Source organism: Ursus maritimus, unplaced genomic scaffold (genome assembly GCF_017311325.1).
Source record: "Ursus maritimus isolate PB19 unplaced genomic scaffold, ASM1731132v1 scaffold_34, whole genome shotgun sequence".
Taxonomy (NCBI): Eukaryota; Metazoa; Chordata; class Mammalia; order Carnivora; family Ursidae; genus Ursus; species Ursus maritimus.
Genome location: NW_024426008.1, coordinates 15,863,905 through 15,884,496, shown reverse-complemented (window position 1 = coordinate 15,884,496; position 20,592 = coordinate 15,863,905). Strand labels below are relative to the sequence as shown.

At 35.5% G+C, this 20,592-nt stretch overlaps 1 protein-coding gene across 1 annotated transcript in view; it reads left to right on the top strand.

Moving 5' to 3' along the window:
- The window catches only part of CUNH9orf85 (chromosome unknown C9orf85 homolog), a 60,829-nt gene extending 46,019 nt beyond the window's left edge, over positions 1-14,810 (top strand). Inside the window, 3 exon segments of the mRNA XM_008690960.2 lie at positions 12,542-12,655; positions 13,176-13,196; positions 13,198-14,810. Of these exon segments, the coding sequence (XP_008689182.1) occupies positions 12,542-12,655; positions 13,176-13,196; positions 13,198-13,321 (259 nt within the window). The 3' untranslated portion in view covers positions 13,322-14,810.
- Positions 14,811-20,592: the final 5,782 nt, after the last annotated feature.

The window sequence follows — 20,592 nt, the reverse complement described above, 5'->3', positions numbered from 1 at the left end:
TCCTTGAAGCCTTTGATGAACCTAACAAAGACAGACTTTCTTTAAAATTATTTTAAAACTTTTAAAAATTTGACACCAAAAGAAAACCTGAAGCTTCCCCTAATCTATATGGATTGTTAGAACTTTCTCTGTGTGTGTTCTAATGGTATACATTTTTTAAATGCTTTTTTTATTGCTGAGTAATTAAGTAAAACTTTTTAGAAATCCAATATATAAACATACCAAATAATTTAATAAGAAATTTTTAATTATTATTTTCACTTAAATTGTATATCAGAGAAGTTTTTTGAGTTTTTTTTTTTTAATTCTAAGATTTTTGTCAGTCAGGTCTCTTGAAGATATGATTTATGTGCAGTAAAATTCATCCTTTTTACTGTACAGTATTAAAAAACAAAATTCAACTGAGTAAATCTTAATGATCTTACTAGCTTTATTCTTTGCTTTGTGAACCAGTCCATACAGTCTAGCAGACAGAAAGGAGCTCCAAGGAGGTATGCAAAAGGAAAGGCAAAAGGAAGTGGGAACAAGGAAATTATACTAGACAAAAAGCTGGTTGGTTATTTCAGCCAGCTTTCCTCTAGGGACTGACAGGGGTCTGTTAGGCAGATCAACTAACTAGTGCTGACCAGGAGATGCCTGATTGACTGGTATAGGATTCCATTTCTGGCAGAGCTGAAAGTGAACTAACTACGTCTTGGTGCTTAGCATAAGTAACTCCATTTTGGGCCTGCTTTCATGTTTTTAACAACAGTTTTATAAGTTTTGAGAAATTAATACAGTTGTGAGACTAATACCACAATTAAGATATAGGACAGTTCCATTACCCCAAAACTTTGTAGTCACTCCACCTGTTGCAGGATTATCGAATGCAATGGCCAAGAAAGACTTCTCGAGACGTTGTATGGTACGGCTTAATAGGTTTATTTAGGTAGCACGGGAATAGGACCCATGGGCAGAAAGAGCTGCACTTTTACTATATGAAGCTGGTGGTTATACACTTAGTGCTCAAGAGGGAGGGGATGTGCAGGGAATATTAGACCATAGATGTCTTCTTTGAATTTCTACTTGTAAAACTACTTTTGCAAGATTTCTGTGGTGTTTATCATTTGTTTTATATTAAATATTGGTGAGATATACAAGCAGTTATGAGACCCTTTGAGAATGTAGCAACCAGGGCACCTGAGTGGCACAGTTGGTTGAGCAGCTGACTCTTGATTTTGGCTCAGGTCGTGATCTAAGGGTTATGAGATCGAGCACCTGTCAGCTCAGCATGGAGTCTGCTTGAGACTCTTTCTCCCTCTCCCCTGTCCCCTCTAAATTAAACAGATCAATCTTTTTTTTTAAAGATTTTATGTATCTATTTGAGAGAGAGCGAGATTGAGAGCGAGAGTGAGAGAGAACATGAGTGGGGGGGAGAGGGAGAGGGAGAATTGGGCTCCTGGCTGAGCAAGGAACCCAATGCGGGGCTCGATCCCAGGACCCTGGGATCATAACCTGGGCCAAAGGCAGATGCTTAAACTGACTGAGCTACCAGGCAACCCATTCTTTTTTTTTTTTTTTTTTTTTTAAGATTTATTTGTTAGGTGCTTGGGTACCACCTTTATCTGTGCTTCCATATATATTCGTGTACAGGGTTTTTATTTCTCTTGAGTAAGTGTGTAGCACTGAGATTGCTGGGTTGTATGTTAGGGATATGTTTATAAGAAAGTATCGAACTGTTTTCTAAAATGGCTATACCGTTTGCATTCTTACCAGCAGTATGAGAGTTCCAGATGTTCTGCATCCTCAACACTAGGATTTTTTGTTTTGTTTTGTCCTGTTTTATTTTATTGCATTATTTACTAATTTATTTTTAAAGATTTTATTTATTTATTTGAGAGAGAGGGAGAGCACGAACTGGAGAGGGGGCAGAGACAGAGGGAGAGGGCAAAGCAGACTCCCCGCTCAGCGCAGAGCCTGATGTAGAGCCTGGCATCATGATCTGAGCCAAAGTCAGATGCTTAACCAAGGGAGCCACCCAGGGGCCCCTGTTTTGTCCTGTTTTAGCTATAAGTGAGTAGCTCTATCTCATTGTAATTTTAATTTGGATTTGTTTGATGACCAGGGATACTAAACATCTTTTCATGTGCTCATTTTGCATCTGTTTCTTCTTTAGTGAAGTCTTCCTTATATATTTTAGCTCATGTTTCTATTGAATTGCTTTGTTTACTTATTACTGAGTTTTGAAAGTTCCATATATATTGTGGGTACAAATCTTTTATCAGATATCTGTTTTGCAAATATTTTCTGTGAACCTCTGACATATTTTTTTTTTCTTTTAATAGTGACTTTTGTTGGGGAGGGAGAATTTCCTCTAGCTGGACTAAGAATCCAATTGACATGAGACAGATTAACAGGAGAAAATCAAATTTAATAGCATACATACAGGGAATTCACAGAGACATAGAAATTCCAAAGATAGGTAACATGATTTATATGAGTTAAGGAGAAGGGTAGGAGTCTGAGGATTAGCAGGAAGGTGAGAGGAGATGTTTAGAAAACACAGGTTGCCCTTTTATGTAGGTGAATGTCTAGGTAAAGTGGTATCTCTGTTAATAGCTGTCTTCTGGTATAACCAAGCAATTATGTGGGAAGTAAAGGGCTTTTCCTGAATCTGCTGGGTTTTGATTGCTTTTAACTAAGCATAATGTTTATGCCAAAGTGGCCGATCTTGGGGCAGCCTGCCCTTGTCCCCTATACTTTCAAAGTGGAATAATTTTTTATTTTGGTGAAGATCAGGATTTATCAGGAATTTTTGTTCTTGATTTTGTTGTTGTAGCTAAGAAATCTTTGCCTGGCCTAGGGTCACAAATATTTTCTCCTGTGTTTTCTTTTAGATGTTGTTTAATTCTTGGTTTTATATTTGGACTTATGATCCATTTCCTGTTAATTTTATGGATATCTAGTTGTTTCAGCATCATTTGTCGAAAGAACTGTTTTTTCTCCACTGAATTCACTTTGCATTGTGCTGAAAATCAATTGATATATATGTATGTATCTATTTCTGAAATCTATTCGATCCCATTGATTTATGTGTCTGTCTTTTCACCAAGACCAATCATGAGTCTTCCAGCCTTGTTTTCTCCTTCAAAATTGTTTTGACTATTATAGCTTTTTTTGCTTTTTCTTATAACTTTCAGAATTGGTTTGTCAGTTTCTATAGAAAAAGACATTGGTCATTGCTAGACCATAGATATAGTTTACTTTTGTTTACTGACTGTGTATACTATGACTTCAATAAACTCACTTTTTAATTAATTAATTAAATGTTGAATTATTTATTTATTTGTCAGAGAGAGAGAGAGCAAGCACAAGGAGGGGGAGAAGCAGGCAGAGGGAGAAGCAAGCTCCCCACTGAGCAGGGACCCTGATGCAGGACTCCATTCCAGAGTCCTGGGATCATGACCTGAGCTGAAGGCAGACAGTCAACTGACTGAGCCACCCAGGCGTCCCTATTTATTTATTTTAAAATTTTATTTTTAAGTAACCTCTATACCCAGTGTGGGGCTTGAACTCACAACCCCCGAGATCGAGAGTCGTGTGCTCTATGAACAGAGCCAGCCAGGTACCCCTCAGTTTTTATTTCTAATACTGTTTTTGTAAATTCGTTGGGATTTTCTACATAGACAATGATTTAAAAAAAAAAATAAAGACAGTTTTATTTCTTGCTTTCCAATCTGTATGCTATTGTATTTCTTTTTTGCCTTTATTGTACTGCCTAGGACCGCTGTTAGGTTTTTTGAAAAGGAATGATGAGGGCCTATATTCTTGCCCTGTTCTTGATCTTATGGGGAAGGTATTCATTCTTTCATCAGTAAGTATATTAGCTGTAGTTTCTCTGTAGGTGCTTTTTATCAGGTTGAGGGAGTTTCTTTATAGTTTGCTGAGAGTTTTTATCATGTGAATAGGTGTTAAATTTTGTTAAATGCTTTTTCTGCGTCTGATGAAATCAATAAATGGTTTTTCTTCCTTAAAACATCAATTTGGTGAATTATTTTAATTGATTAACTTTTTTTTAAGATTTTATTTATACATTTATCAGAGAGAGAGCACAAGCAGGGGGAGTAGCAGGCAGAGCAGGCAGAGGGAGAAACAGGCTCCCTGCTGAGCAAGGAGACTGATATGGTGCTCGATCCTAGGACGCTGGGCTCATGACCTGAGTCAAAGGCAGATGCTTAACTGACTGAACCACCCAAGCATCCCTCATTTATTTTAATTTTGAATTAGCCTTGCATGACCTTGGATAAAGCCTTCTTGGTTGTGATGTATATCCTTTTTATATATTGTTAAATTTCATCTGCTAACATTTTGTCCTAGATTTTTACATCTATGTTCATTAGAAATACCAGTCTGTAATTTTGTCTTTGTTTTGTCCTATGAGGGTCTTATCAAATGAGTTGGGAACTGTTCCTTTCTATTTTATTTTCTGTTTTCTGGAATGATTTGTGTAAAATTAGCGTTCTTCCTTTTTTTCTTTTTAATTAGTACTGTTTCTTATTTGGTAGAATTCACTAGTGAAGCCATTTTGGGGTTGGAGTTTTCAAGTATGACTAAATTTTTCTTTAATGTGTAGAGGAATTTTTAGTTTATCTATTTCTTCTTAAGCAAGTTTTGATAGTATACCTTTTCAGGCATTTTTTTTTTTTTAAGACTGTATTTATTTATTTGAGAGAAAGAAAGAGAGTGTGAGCAGGGGAGATTGGAAGGGCAGAGGGAGAGGAAGAAGCAGACTCCCTACTGAACAGGGAGCCTGACGAGGGGCTCAATCCCAGGACCCTGGGATCATGACCTGAGCTGAAGGCGGATCTTAACTGACTGAGCCACGCAGGTGCCCCGAAATGTGTTTATTTCAACGATGTTGTTGGATTTATGGGCATAGAGTTGTTACTAAAATTCCCTTATTATTCTTTTAATATCTGTTGGATTTGTCTAGTGCTGTCTCTTCTTTTATTCTTGATATTGGTAAGTTGTCTCCTTTCTTTTTTATCTTCATCAATCCGGCTTTGTGTTTGAATTATATTAATTTTTTAAAAGAATCTGCTTTTGGTTTTATTGATTTTCTCTATTTTTCTGTTTCCAATTTCATTGATTTTTTTTAAAGATTTTATTTATTTATTTGACACAGAGAGAGAGAGAGAGAGGGCACAAGTAGGCAGAGCTGCAGGCAGAGCAGCAGGCGGAGGGAGAGGGAGAAGCAGACTCCCCACTGAGCAGGGAGCCCCACATGGGACTCGATCACAGGACCCTGGGATCATGACCTGAGCCGAAGGCAGATGCTTAACTGACTGAGCCACCCAGGCACCTCTCGTTAATTTTTTTTTTTAAGTAAACTCTGTCCCCCGTGTGGGGCTCAAACTCATGACCCCAAGATCAAGAGTCACATGCTCTACCAACTGAGCCAGCCAGACACCCTCAATTTCATTGATTTTAGTTTTGATATTGCTTCCTTCCTTTTGTTTGCTTTGAGTTTAATTTACTCCTTTTCCCCCCCTTGCTTTCTTAAAATAGAAGTTTAGATAGTTCTTCTTGTTTAATATAAATATTTAATTATATAAATATCCCAGGAACATTTTTAGCTCCGTTCTATAAATTTTGATGCTGTGTTTTCATTGTTGGTCAGTCAAAATATTTTTTAAGTCTTTTCTTTTCTTTCTTTCTTTTTTTTTTTTTTTTAAGATTCATTTATTTATTTCTTAGAGAGAGTGCATGTTCATGAGGATGGGGGAGGAGCAAAGGGAGAGGGAAACCCAGACTGCTCACTGATTGGGGAGCCCATTGCGGGCCCAGGACCCTGCCATCATGACCTGAGCCAAAATCAAGGGTTGGAGGCCCAACCCACTGAACCACCTAGGTGCCCCCAGTCAAAATATTTACTAAATTCCCTTGTGATTTCCTCTTTGACCTGTAGGTTATTTAGGAGTGTTTTGTTTATTTTCTAGATATTAGGGCATTTTCTAGATATTTTTCTGTTTTATGGATTTCTAATTAATTTCATTGCAGTAAAATAACAAATTTCAGGTTTAAATATTTTTTTTAATTTGTTGAGATTGGTTTTATGGCTCAGGATTTGGTCTATCTTGGAGAATGCTTCATGTGTACTTGAAGAGAATATATTGCTCTTGTTGGGTGGAGTGTTCTATAAATTTGATAGCATTCTATCAACCAGGTGTTCTGTATCTTTACTGACTTTTTTGTACAATCAGTTATGGAGAGAGAAGTGTTGAAGTCCCTAACTGTACTTGTGGGTTTTTCTAATTCTCTTTTTATCAACAGTTTTGCCTCATTTATTTTAACACCCTGTTGTTAGGTGCATAAACATTTAGGATTATTGTGTGTTTTTAGAAGATTGATCCCTTTATTGTTGTGTGATAACCACTTTTATACCTGGAAATTTTCTTTGAAGTGTATTTTGATAATAATACAGTGACTCCAGCTTCTGTTGGTTAGTGTTTGCATGGTTTTTTTTCCTTGTCCTACTTTTTTTTTTTCCTTGTCCTACTTTTTTTTTTTTTTTAAGATTTTATTTATTTATTTGACAGAGATAGAGACAGCCAGTGAGAGAGGGAACACAAGCAGGGGGAGTGGGAGAGGAAAGAAGCAGGCTCCCAGCGGAGGAGCCTGATGTGGGGCTCGATCCCAGAACGCTGGGATCAGGCCCTGAGCCGAAGGCAGATGCTTAACTACTGTGCCACCCAGGCGCCCCCTCCTTGTCCTACTTTTAACTATCTGTAAGTTTATGTTTAAAATGGATTTCTGTGGACCCTCGGCTCTTTGGGCAACTAATATTTGATAAAGCAGGAAAAAACATCCGGTGGGAAAAAGACAGTCTCTTCAATAAATGGTGCTGGGAAAATTGGACAGCTACATGCAAAAGAATGAAACTTGACCACTATCTCACACCATACACAAAAATAAACTCCAAATGGATGAAAGACCTCAATGTGAGACAGGAATCTATCAAAATTCTAGAGGAGAACATAGGCAACAACCTCTACGACATCGGCCAAAGCAACCTTTTTCATGACACATCCCCAAAGGCAAGAGAAACAAAAGATAAAATGAATTTATGGGACTTCATCAAGATTAAAAGTTTCTGCACAGCCAAGGAAACAGTCAGAAAAACTAAGAGGCAGCCCACGGAATGGGAGAATATATTTGCAAATGACACTACAGATAAAGGACTGGTATCCAAGATCTACAAAGAACTTCTCAAACTCAATACACGAGAAACAAATAAACAAATCAAAAAATGGGCAGAAGATATGAATAGACACTTTTCCAATGAAGACATACAAATGGCTAACAGACACATGAAAAAATGTTCAAAATCATTAGCCATCAAGGAAATTCAAATCAAAACCACACTGAGATACCACCTTACGCCAGTTAGAATGGCAAAAATAGACAAGGCAAGAGACAACAATTGCTGGAGAGGATGTGGAGAAAGGGGATCCCTCCTACATTGTTGGTGGGAATGCAAGTTGGTACAGCCACTCTGGAAAACAGTGTGGAGGTCCCTTAAAAAGTTAAAAATTGAGCTACCCTATGATCCAGCCATTGCACTACTGGGTATTTACCCCAAAGATACAGACGTAGTGAAGAGAAGGGCCATATGCACCCCAATGTTCATAGCAGCAATGTCCACAATAGCTAAATCGTGGAAGGAGCCGAGATGCCCTTCAACAGATGACTGGATTAAGAAGTTGTGGTCCATATATACAATGGAATATTACTCAGCTATCAGAAAGAACGAGTTCTCAACATTTGCTACAACATGGACAGCACTGGAGGAGATAATGCTAAGTGAAATAAGTCAAGCAGAGAAAGACAACTATCATATGATTTCTCTCATCTATGGAACATAAGAACTAGGATGATCAGTAGGGGAAGAAAGGGATAAAGAAAGGGGGGGGGTAATCAGAAGGGGGAATGAAACATGAGAGACTATGGACTATGAGAAACAAACTGAGGGCTTCAGAGGGGAGGGGGGTGGGGGAATGGGATAGACCGGTGATGGGTAGTAAGGAGGGCACGTATTGCATGGTGCACTGGGTGTTATACACAACTAATGAATCATCGAGCCTTACATCGGAATCCGGGGATGTACTGTATGGTGACTAACATAATATAATAAAAAATCATTATAAAAAAAAATGGATTTCTGGTATCTTGTGTCTTTTGTTCCAGGTTTTTCTTACTTCTACCATTTATGTTTCACTTTTTAAAAAACCTTTATGAAGATTTAGTTCACATAGTATACAGTTCATCCATTTGACTTGTATAATTCAGTGGTTTTTAGTACATCATAGTGTTGTGTGACTGTCACAACAATCAATTTAACATTTTCATCATCTCAGAAAGAAACCCTATGCCCATTAGTAGTCAATCTCCATTTCCCCCTGAACAACCCCGCTTGTGCTTTCTGTTTCTATTGATTTACGTATTTTGGACATTTCACATAAGCAGAATCATGTAACATGCAGTGTTTTGTCACTGGCTTCTTTCACTTAGCATAATTTTTTCAAGTGTGTTGTAACATTTATCAGTACTTAATTCTTTTTTATTACTAAATACTCCATTGTAGAGCTGTACATCTTATCCATTCATTACCTGCTGGACATTTGGCTATTATCTTACTCTTTTGGCTATTAACAAATAATGCTGCTGTCAACATTCATGGACAAGTTTTTATATGCATATATGTTTTCAGTTCTCGTGTACGTGTGTGTGTGTGTATGTGTGTGTGTGTGTGTGTGTGTGTGTGTGTGTGTGTAGAGACAAAGAATTGGGGTTCCTGGGTTTTTTGATAACTCTATATCTAATCTTTTGAGAACCTGCCAAATTGTTTTCAAAAGTGACCATACTTTTTTACTTACCACCAGCAATATGAGGGCTCCAACTTCTCCACATTCTTTCTTACTGACGCTTGTTATTGTCCTTCTTTATAATGTTCATTCTAGTGCTGTGAGGTGGTATGTCATTGCAGTTTTGATTTGCATTTCCCTGGTGTCTAGTGATGTTGAGCATCTTTTCATGTGCTTATGGGCCATTTATATGTCTTTTTTTTGGGTAAAATGTCTGTTCAAATCCTTTGCTTATTTTGGAGTTATTTGAATTTTTATTGAGTTACAAGAGTTCTTTGTGTAGTCTAGGTACAAATCTATTACTGTATTTGCAAATATTTTCTGCCATTCAGTGAGGTTTTCTTTTTTTTTTTCCCTATATTAGTAATGTCCTTTGGTACACAAAAGTTTAAAATTTTTTTAAAATTCAGGTATAATTGACATATAACATTTTATTAGTTGTAGTTGTACAATATAATGATTCAATATTTGTATACATTGCAAAATGATCACCACAATAAGTCTAGTTAACATCTGTCACCGTACATAGTTACAAAATTTGTTTTTTCTTGTGATGAGAACTTTTAAGATTTGCTCTCTTGGCAACTTTCACATATGCAGTACAGTTAATATTAACTATAGTTGTCATGCTGTACTTTACTTCCCCATGACTTTATTTTGTAACTGGACGTTTGTACCTTTTGATTTCCTTCTTTTTTATGTCTGAATAATATTCCACTGTATATTTTACCACATTTTCTTCATTCATTCATCCATCAATAGAATCATAGGTTATTTCCGTTTCTTTCTTTCTTTCTTTTTTTTTTTTTAGTAATCTCTGTGCCCAATGTGGGGTTCAAACTCATGATCCTAAGATCAAGAGTTGCATGCTCTACTGACAGCCAGCCGGGTGCCTGTAGGTTGTTTCCATTTCTTGGCTATTGAAAATAATGCTGCAGTTAATATGGGGGTGCATGTATCTTTCCAAGTTAGTGTTTTTATTTTCTGAAGATAAATATCCAGAAGTGGAGTTAGTAGATCATATGACATTTCTAGTTTCGGTTTTTTAAGGAAACCTTCATATTGTTTTATATAGTGGCTACGCTAATTTACATTACCACCAGCAATGCATAAGGGTTCCCTTTTCTCCACATCCATACTAACACTTATTTCTTTTAATAACAGCTATTCTAACATGTATGGGGGGATATCTCATTGTGGCTTTGATTTGCATTTCCCTGGTAATTAATGATGTTGTGTATTTTTTTCTTATATCTATTGGCCATCTGTATGTCTTCTTTGGAAAAGTATCTATTGAGATTCTTTTACCATTTGTAATCAGATTGTGTTTTGGCTGTTGAGTTGTGTGAGTTCATTATATTTTGGATATTAACCCCTTCTCATATACTGTATATGATTTGTAAATATATTCTCCTGTTTAGTAGGTTACCTTTTCATTTTGTTGATAGTTTCCTTTGCTATACAGAAGCTTTTTAGTTTGATGTAGTGCCACTTACTCAATTTTTCTGCTTTACTTTTAGTCTTAAATCCAAAAAATTATTGGTAAGACCTCTGTCAAGGAGCTTATTGCCCATGTTTTCTTCTAGGAATTTTATAATTTCAGGTCTTACATTCAAATCTGTAATCCATTTTGAGTGACATTTTGTATATGGTATAAGATAGGGGTCCAGTTTCATTCTTTTGCATGTGGCTGTCCAGTTTTCCCAACACTATTTATTGAAGAGACTGTTCTTTCCCTATTGTTTGTTCTTGGCTCCTTTGTTGTAAATTAATTGACCATATATATGTGCTTTTATTTTGGGGCTACCAGTTCTGTTCTATTGATCTATATATTTGTTTTTATGTCCATATCATACTGTTTTGATTACTACAGCTTTGTAATATAGTTTGAAATCAAGATGTGTGACACCTCCAGCTTTGTTCTTTCTCAGGATTGCTTTGACTCTTTGGGGTCTTTTGTGGTTCCATATAGATTTTAGGATTGTTCTGTTTTTGTGAGAAATGTCACTGGAATTTTGATGGGCATTGCATTGAATCTGTAGATTACTCTGGATAGTGTGGACATTTTAACAATATTATACAAATATGTACAGAATATTCCATCCAAAAACAACAGAATACATTTTCTTCTCAATTACACATGGAATACTCTTCAGGATAGTTCATATGTTAGGCCACAAAACAAATTTTAAAAACTTAAGAAGACTGAAATCATATCAAGCATCTTTTCAACCATAGTGCTATAAAGGTAGAAATAAATTACAAGTACAAAAGTGGAAAACTCACTGATTTGTGGAAAGTAGACAACATGCTACTGAACAACCAGTGGGCGAAAGAAGAAATCAAAAGAGAAATTAAAAAAGAAAAACAAACCTTGGGACAACTGAAAATGGAAATAGACCCCACCATAACTTAAAAGATGCAGAAGTAGTTATGAGGAAAGTTCATAGCAATAAATTCTTACATCAAGAAAAAGAAAAATCTTAATCTAATTTTACATCTCAAGGAACAAGAAAAAGAACAAGTGAAACCTAAACTTAGTAGAAGGAAGGAAATAATAAAGATCAGTGCAGGGGAAAAAAATGAAATAGAAACTAAAAAGACAGTAGAAAAGATCAGTGAAATTAAGAATTTGTTCTTTGAAAAGATAAACAGAATTGACAAATCTTACATTAGACTCACGAAGTATAAAAGAAGAGTCAAATAAATAAAATTGGAAGTAAAAGAGAAGTTACAACTGATACCACAGAAATACAAAGGATCCTAAGAGACTATATGAACAAATGTATGCCAGCAAATTAGAGAAATGGAGAATTTCCTAGAAACATACAACCTACCAAGACTGAAACTTAAAGAAATAGAAAATCTAAACAGACTAATTACTAGTAAGATTGAATTAATAATTAAAAACTTCTCCCAAAACAGAAGTCCAGGACCAGACAGTTTCATGGGTGAATTCTGCCAACATTTAAAGAATTAATACCAATTCTTCTCAAACTATTCCAAAATAAGGAAAAGAAGGGAACACTTCCAAACTCATTTTATGAGGCCAACATTACCCAGATACTGAAACAGACAAGGATGCCAGAAGAAAAGAAAATTGCTGGCCTGTATCCCTGAGGCACATAGATGCAAATTCCTTAACAAAATATTAGCAAGCCAATTCAGCTCTCAGTGGAAGCAGAAAAAGCATTAGACAAAAAAATTCAACATCTGTTTATGATAAAAACTCTCAACAAACAGAGTATAGAGGAAATATACCTCAACATAATAAAGGCCATATATGACAAACCCACAGCTAACATTGAACTCAGCAATGAAAAGCCAGAAGCGTTTCCTCTAAGATCAAGAACACGATGAGGATGCCCATTCTTGCCACTTTGATTCAGCATAGTACTAAAAATCGTAGTCAGAGTAATTAGGCAAGAAAAAGAAATAAAAGGCATCCAAATAGAAAAGGCAGAAGTAAAACTGTCACTATTTGCAAATGACATTTTTAAAAGCTTTAAGAAAGTAGATAAATCTGGGGTGCCTGCCTGGCTCAGTCAGTAGAGCAGCCCTATGTTTATTTTATTTCATCAGATAAATCTTATGCAATTAGTAAAAAATAATGCTTGATTTTTCCCCCCCACTTTTAGTGTTAAATGTTTACAAAAGTCAGTGAAGGATTCTTATCACATAATATGTAGACCATGTGCCTGTGAACTTGAAGTTTGTGCAAAATGTGGAAAGAAAGAAGACATTGTTATTCCGTGAGTATTTTTTTTTTAAATGTTTGGGATTTAGTCTTTTAGTAATCGATATGTGAATTTTCTTTTGAGGAAACATCCAGTAGCTCTGAGAGTCTTAAGGTGCAGTGTATCACACTGATTTAGACTTCTTTTTTTTTTTTTTCCACCTAACAAGAAAATGTCTTAATTATTCATTATATTTTTCTATCATTATAGTAAAAATAAAACTTTATATTTTTAGGAAATTAAAATATTTATCCATGAAGTTCACATTCGTCACTCATCAGAGAAGAATTTACTCATTATGCAACTACTTTTCTTGAATGGACATCATGTATTAATTTCTTTGAGCCTACTTTATTAACAACAGTATTATTATTGGTTGGATTTTGACTGAAGTTAGTCTTCAAGGATCTTTTTCTCTATACTTATTTTATTAGACTCCTATTAATCAGGAAATACAGTATAAAGTTCTTTTCAATCTACAGTTAAATAACGAAAGCCTGAGAAATAAGTAGAAGTTCTTTTTTTTCATTTTCAGGTTTAATAAGGAACCAGAAAAGACAAATTCCTGAAAGTAATCTACGTTCCAACCATAGAAGCTGCAGAAGAAATGAAGAAGAAAGTGATGATGACTTAGATTTTGATATTGATTTAGACGACACAAAAGACAATCAAGTGGATTAATATATTAAAAGTCATCTTGAAAACATGAAATTCTGGACGACTTTTGACTTTTGAGAGTTTTACACAAAAATACTGTGAAATCCTAATGAGCAAAATAGCAAAAAGCTATAGAAAACAGGCAGAGTTCACACATGGACAATATAAATTATGCACGATACTTGGAAAATTATAAAACTTTCATCCAGAGTTTTCTTATAATAAATTTTTAAGTAGCATATGCTAGAATACCTGCCAGAATGAGTATTAGGGTATCATAGTGCAGTTCATGGGAATTATTTGGAAGAGTATACCAACTAATATCAAACTAAACAAGATTCAGAATTGTTGGTTGTGTAAGAACTATTGCGCGGAAAAATCAGTGCTAGCCTCAAAAATTGGTCCTCATTAAGTACTTTTTTATAGATCTAGCTCAAGTAAATGGCCCACATAACAAAGCCTCCTTACTTATAAGCTTGCTTGTTACAAAAAGCTTGTTATTTATTTTTTATAGTAATGTTTAACAAGTGTGTAGCAGTTTTTCTTGAAAGTATTTTTACATACCTGATCACATTTTTTACATTTCTTCTTTTGCAAAATATACATACAGAAAAAATGTATAAAATACATTAATATATAATTATAAAGAAAAGTCATACATCTGTCATCCAGATGAAGAAACTACTTTTAAACAATATAAATTAGCTTTGCCTGATTTTTAATCCTTTTTTTTCTTTTTATCTTGAAATATCTCAAACCTAAACAAAACAGCAAAATAGTACAATGAAACTTTGTATATTCTTCATCTAGATTCACAGGTGATTTGTTATGTTTTCATTATACTCAATAGATTGATATAAATACATATTTTATTTGCTGAACCATTTGCAAATAAGTGACAGACGTTGGTTTTGAGCTTTGTGTGAGCAGACTTATACTATGCATGTTATTTTGTGTCTCTTCTTTATTTCATTATTTGTGAGATTGATGCATGGTTAGTTGTAAGAGCTCCGATTTGTTCACATTACATTATTGTGTTTTATTCCATTGTCTTTATATCACGATTCATTTATCCTCTCTAATGTTGAGGGATGTGTGAGTTATTTTAAAATTTTCCTCATGTAAAGAATACTGCTGTGAGCACTGTTTCATGTGTTTCTTGGTACACACGTCTTGTTTCTTGGTGCACATTGCTATTAGATACATAGCTAGTAGTGGTACAGGCCATCCAGTTATATGCATATGCATCTGCAGGATTCCTGTATAACGCCAAGCTGTCTTTACAGAGGAGTTGTTGTTTCCTTTCCCCACAGCAATATATTAAGAGTTCCAGTGGTCTGTATCCTCTCTAACACTTGATCTTTAAATTTCTGTCAGTTTGGTAAGTGTGCAATGTATGTCTTTGTCTTATTAATTTTGTAATCGATATGTATTGTATGTGTGTATATATATATACACACACACACATATATGTACCACGTCTTTTTATCCATTCATCTATGGATGGACACTTAGATTGCTTCCATATCTTGACTACTGTAAGTAATGCTGCAATAAACATAGGGCTGCATATATCTTTTCGAATTAGCGTTTTTATTTTCTTTGGGTAATACCCAGTGGTGGAATTACTGAATCATATAGTATTTCTACTTTTAACTTTTTGAAGAACCTCCATACTGTTTCTCATAGTGGTTGCACCAACTGACATTCCCATGAACAGGGCAGACAGGTTCCCTTTTCTCCACATCCTCACCAGTACTTGCTATTTCTTTGTCTTTTTGAGAGTAGCCATTCTGACAAGGTATGAGATGATTTCTTATTGTGGTTTTGATTTGCATTTTCCTGATGATTAGTGAAGTCCAGCATCTTTTTGTGTGTCTCTTGGCCATCCGTATGTTGTCTTTGGAAAAATGTCTATTCAAACCCTCTATCCGGTTTTAATCAGTTTTTTTTTTGTTTAAAAATATAGAATCTTATCAAGACATTAAGGAAAATGGACACATAAATGGAGAAATATAAAATACATGGAGAGAGATACTGTGTTCATGCTGGGGAAGTCTCAATATTCTAAGCTTATAATCTTACAGAAAGTTTCCCATAAATTTGGCTTACCTTTTTGCATATAGACTTATTTTCTGGACAAGGTTAACTGTTGTGGTTAAAGAGCCAACTAAATCATTAGTCCTAGTACAAGTACTTTCCCAACTGAATGAATCATAACTCCTCAGATTACCTTCTCAGGAGAGAAATTTAACAAAGAGCATCACCTAGTGACATACCCTAATATCTGTATTTCTGTCTTTAGTGCTAAGAAACTTTTTTTTAAGCAGACATAAATTTAATTATGTTTAGTTCATTTTTTTTAAAGAAATTATTTTGTCTAATCTAAAAATTCCTTTTCATTGGAACTCAACATGAATCTAAATCCTGCTATGTCACTTACAAACTGTGTCTTGGTACAAATTAATCTTTGTGTGCCTTGGTTTCCATGACGTTGATAGAAGGATTAAATGCATTAATATGTGAAGTGCTTAGAACCTATAAGAACACTATACAATTGATATTACTGTTACTATTTGATTATATATTAATTGGTAATGAATTAATAATTAGTAATGAAGACAGCAATTTAGTTGTTTCCCTACATTCTACAAGTTGTATGTAAAATATATAATGTACTAAAAAATACATACTATATATAATATATATATAAATATATATAAAATATATATTTATATATATAAATTTATATTTAGGTTACCCTAACCTTAACCTAATTTATATATATATATAAATACCCTAACCCTAACTTAATTTATGTATATAAATTCCATATATGTGTTTAGGGAATGCAGAACGTATATATATATATATACATATGGAGTTCTGTTACTTGCAGATCCATGCTATCTGGTGCCAGAGTCTGCTGTTTAACTCCTATACTACAATACCATTCTATCACATATCAAAAGCAGTTCCAGAAGTAAATAGGGAAAACTGTATTAGAGGACACGGCATGAACTTATTTGGTGACTACAAAGGCTTGGAATAATAATGACAACAATATAATAATAGCATTCATTCATTCATTCAACAAATAATCATTGAGCACCTATGTGTGCAAGGGCACTCACTGTTCAAGATACGTGGGGTACAACAATGAGCAAAACAAAGATCCTTATCCTTTCAGAGATAACTTTTTAGTGGGTAGAGGCAGATAATAAGCATTGAACATAAGAAGTAAATTATATTAAAGGTAAAGTGCTATAGGAAAAAATAAGGAATGTTTGGGTGATTGGGTGTCTAAGGGCTTGGATGGCATAGGGATGAGGGTATTCAAGTGGGTGAGGAATGGGCTATAATTTTTTAAGTGAGGGGCGCAGAGAGACACATTGGGGAAGAATGTTCCAGGCAGAGGAACCATTGTAAAATTTTGCCGTATGTGTTCAAGGAACAGCAAGGAAGGAAAGGGACGATTAAATTGGAGAGTCCTAAGACATCAGGGGAGGTAATGGATGGCCAGATCGTGTGAAACTTGCTTTTAGGAGGTTTCTTCTTTATCTTTGGTTTTCAGCCGTTTTGACTATGATATTCTTGTTTGTGACTTAAGGTTTTCTGAGTGCTTCAAATCTGTTGGTCACTGTCCTTAAACAGACTTGGAGAATTGCTGGCCATTGTTTCTTCAACAACTGCTTTTCTCCTCTCCTTCTAGCACTTCATACATACTGTTAGATTTTTTTTTTTTTTAACTGTGTCCCTTGTCTTTCTCATGCTCTGCTTTCTTTTTTCCATTTGTTTTCCCTTTATGGGCTTCAGTTTGTGTGTTTTTTTAATTTTTAAAAATTTTAAAAATTTTGTTTTACTTATTTTAGAGGTTGGGAAGAGCAGAGGGAGAGGGAGAGGGAGAGAGAATCTTAAGCAGGCTCCATGTCCAGTGCAGAGCCCTATGCAGGGCTCAATCTCACTAACTTGAGATCATGACCTGAGCTGAAATCACGAGTTGGACACTTAACTGATTAAGCCACCCAGGCGCCCCTGTTTTACTTTTTTTAACGTAAGCTCTATGCCCAATGTGGGGATTGAACTCATGACCCCAAGATCAAGAGTCACATACTCTCCTGACTGAGCCAGCCAGGTGTCCCAGTTTGTATGTTTTCTATTGGTCTTTCTTTGCCTTCATTAATTCTGTCTTCTAGATAAATAGGATTAGGTGTTGAGTGTGCTTTTAAACTCAGCTAATAAATTGCTGATTTCAGATACTGGATTTTGCAGTTCTCCAATGTCCATTTGATTCTTTTTTTTATTGATTATAACTGTTGAAATATTCCATGTTATCTATCTCGTGCATCTTTTTCTCTTTGACATATTTAGCACAGTTATTTTGAAGTCCTTTTTCACTTTTGTTTGCTTTTATTGCTTATTTTATCGTGATTATTGGACACTTTCTCCTGTTTTGCACATCTAATAATTTTTATTATATGCTATAAATTGTAAATGGTACATTATAGAGGGTTCCTCTAAAAAACAAATTACTGCACATCAACTTCATCCTATCAGAACTTGGGTTTAGGCTTTGCTGGGGTGTCTGTTGCAGTTTCACATTTATTTCTAGAGTTCCTTATTCCTGTCTCTTACTCCTCAGATATTGTCTTTATTCCTGGGCATGTATTTCCTGTGGTCTTAAGGCCAGACTCCAGCACTGTGTGACCTCTGACATCTCTGCCTGGCTCTAAGCCTCTCAGCAGCTGTTCTCTGCTAGGACTTCTTGAGTTGTGCCCTGGGCTTGTGCGGCTTTGGAGAGTAAGGAATGACCAGAGAAGCAGAAGGAGAACCAAGAACGGGTGTGTTGGGGGGCAAGGGGCACTTGATTAAGTGCTGAATATATCCTGATACTGTTCAAAACTACACCCTCTCCATGAGAAGCTCATCAAATGTTCATCATGACTCTGTGTAGTGATAACGATCATTATCCATGTTAACATATGAGAAATGAAGCTAAGTAATTTGACATACAACAGAGAAGTAGTAGGTCTAGGTTTTGAACCTGTACAATCATCTGAACCCAGAACCCGTTCTGCATATTAGGGTTAGTATGCATGAGAATAGTATGTGAGTTGCTGACAGAGTAACTCACACTATTTTCCATACTATTACTGTTCTGGGACTCTGCTGCCTGTCAGTCCTCTGCCATGCTTTCTTTCATCTTCCGTTATTTTAGACAGTTCAGAGCTTTTTTTCTGAAGAACCGTTGGGTCTCAGGCATCAGGGGAGAGTGCTCATTGCTGATGCCCTTGAATTCAAATCGCTTTTTTAATACTGTCTTCCATGACTGTTCATTTACACATTTGAGTCGTAATACCTGTAATCTTTCTAAGCGGGTCATGTCACTTTATCGTGAGCCCTACTTGCATAATGGATAGAAGATAGGTGTTTGCAAGCAGTTCCGAATATATCCAGTAAGTTGTATTGGGAAGGTAAATGGCAGTGATTATCTTTTAATACAGTAATAATTATTAGAAGAAAAAGAAAGTTGTCACATGTACTTGGTACGAATGTTTTTCTTTTATCACGTAAGATAAACAACAGTGTTCTGAGTAACTGTTTTTCAGTTTTCAGGTGACTGCACTAAGCTCAGAGGTTAAGTAACTTGCCAGAGACAGAAAGATAATAAGTAGTAGACCTGGGACGCCTGGGTGGCTCAGTCGGTTATGTGTCTGCCGTTGGCTCAGCTCATGATCTCAGGGTCCTGGGATCCCCCCATGTCAGGTTCCCTGCTCAGCGGGGAGCCTGCTTCTCCCTCTCTCTCTGCCTGCCACTTTGCCTGCTTGTGCGCTCTCTCACCTCTCTCTGTCAAATAAATAAATAATCTTTAAAAAAAAAGTAATAAACCTAAGATTCAAACCAAGTCTATATGGCTCCAAAGCCTGCATTATTTCAATCACATATATGCAAAATTACCCATATTCCATGTTCCTAAATGTTTTCTTCCCTTAAGTGAAGTTTGTAACAACATTACCTTGAACACAACTTTATCACTTCCTGTTTCCCTCTTTCTGGGTCTTTTCCTTCCCTGTAACATTAGTTGTATACTGAATGATTGCCCTGTTCTAAAGCTACATATTTTTTTTATTATACAAAGTTTGTAGATACCCTCCATATAACTTGTGGTGTAGAATTTTGTCACTCATGATGTTCCGATTTGTGTGTAATATTGAATGTTGCAAGACCATTTTCCACAGTTTTTACTGGCAACCCTTTTGGAGTCATGGGACTATGATGGGATTACATACTCAGCTCTATATTAATGAGTCCCACAATTCCATCAATAATTATACAGATGGAAATAATTATGCATTCCCAAATCTCTTACATAAGACTTTTTTAAGGAATTAAAGTACCAGGCTTTCAAGAGATATTACTACATAAAATTACACATGAAGTTGCACCTTTTATTTTTATATAATCTTAAAAATGAAAAATTTTTATAATCTTAAAAATGGTTCCTTTCAAAGGAAAAATGTGCATTATGATAAAGTATATAGTTGGTACTTGTACTAATACGGAAGATTTAAGGAGTGCTTGGGTGGCTCAGTCGGTTAAGCGTCTGACTCTTGGTTTTGGCTCAGGTCGTGATCTCAGGCCTGTGAGATTAAGCCCCAAGTCTGGCTTCGTGCTCGGTGGAGAGCTTGAGATTCTCTCTCCCTTTCCCTCTGCCCCTCCCCCCACTTGTGCGCTCACTCTCAAAAAAGTTTGTTGACTCAGAAGTTGACTAAGTGATACAATAATTTTTTTTAAAGATAAACTTTTTAAAAATATTTTGTTTATTTATTTATTTGATAGAGAAAGAGAGAGAGCACAAGCAGGGGGAGCGGCGGGCAATGGGAGAGGGAGAAGGAGGAGGGAGCCCAATGTGGGGCTTGATCCCAGGATCCTGGGATCATGAACTGAGCTGAAGGCAGATGTTTAACCGACTGAGCCACCCCAGCGATATAATATTTTATCAAAATTTGGCTTAGAAGTTTCTGTAACCTCTAAAAATATTAATTTGAAGTATATAAATTAAATTTTATTATTAAATGTTTAATTATTATTAAATACTACTTAAAATTAAATTTTTTGTGGTTTTTTTAAGTTGTTGTTGTTGTTGTTGTTGTTTTTTAGTGTTAAGTAATCTCTAAACCCAATGTGGGGCTTGAATTTACAACCCCGAAATCAATGTGACATGTTCTACTGACTAGGCCAGCCAGGCACCCCAAGTTTTTTCATTGTTTTAAATTAAATGTCTTTGAACTCAT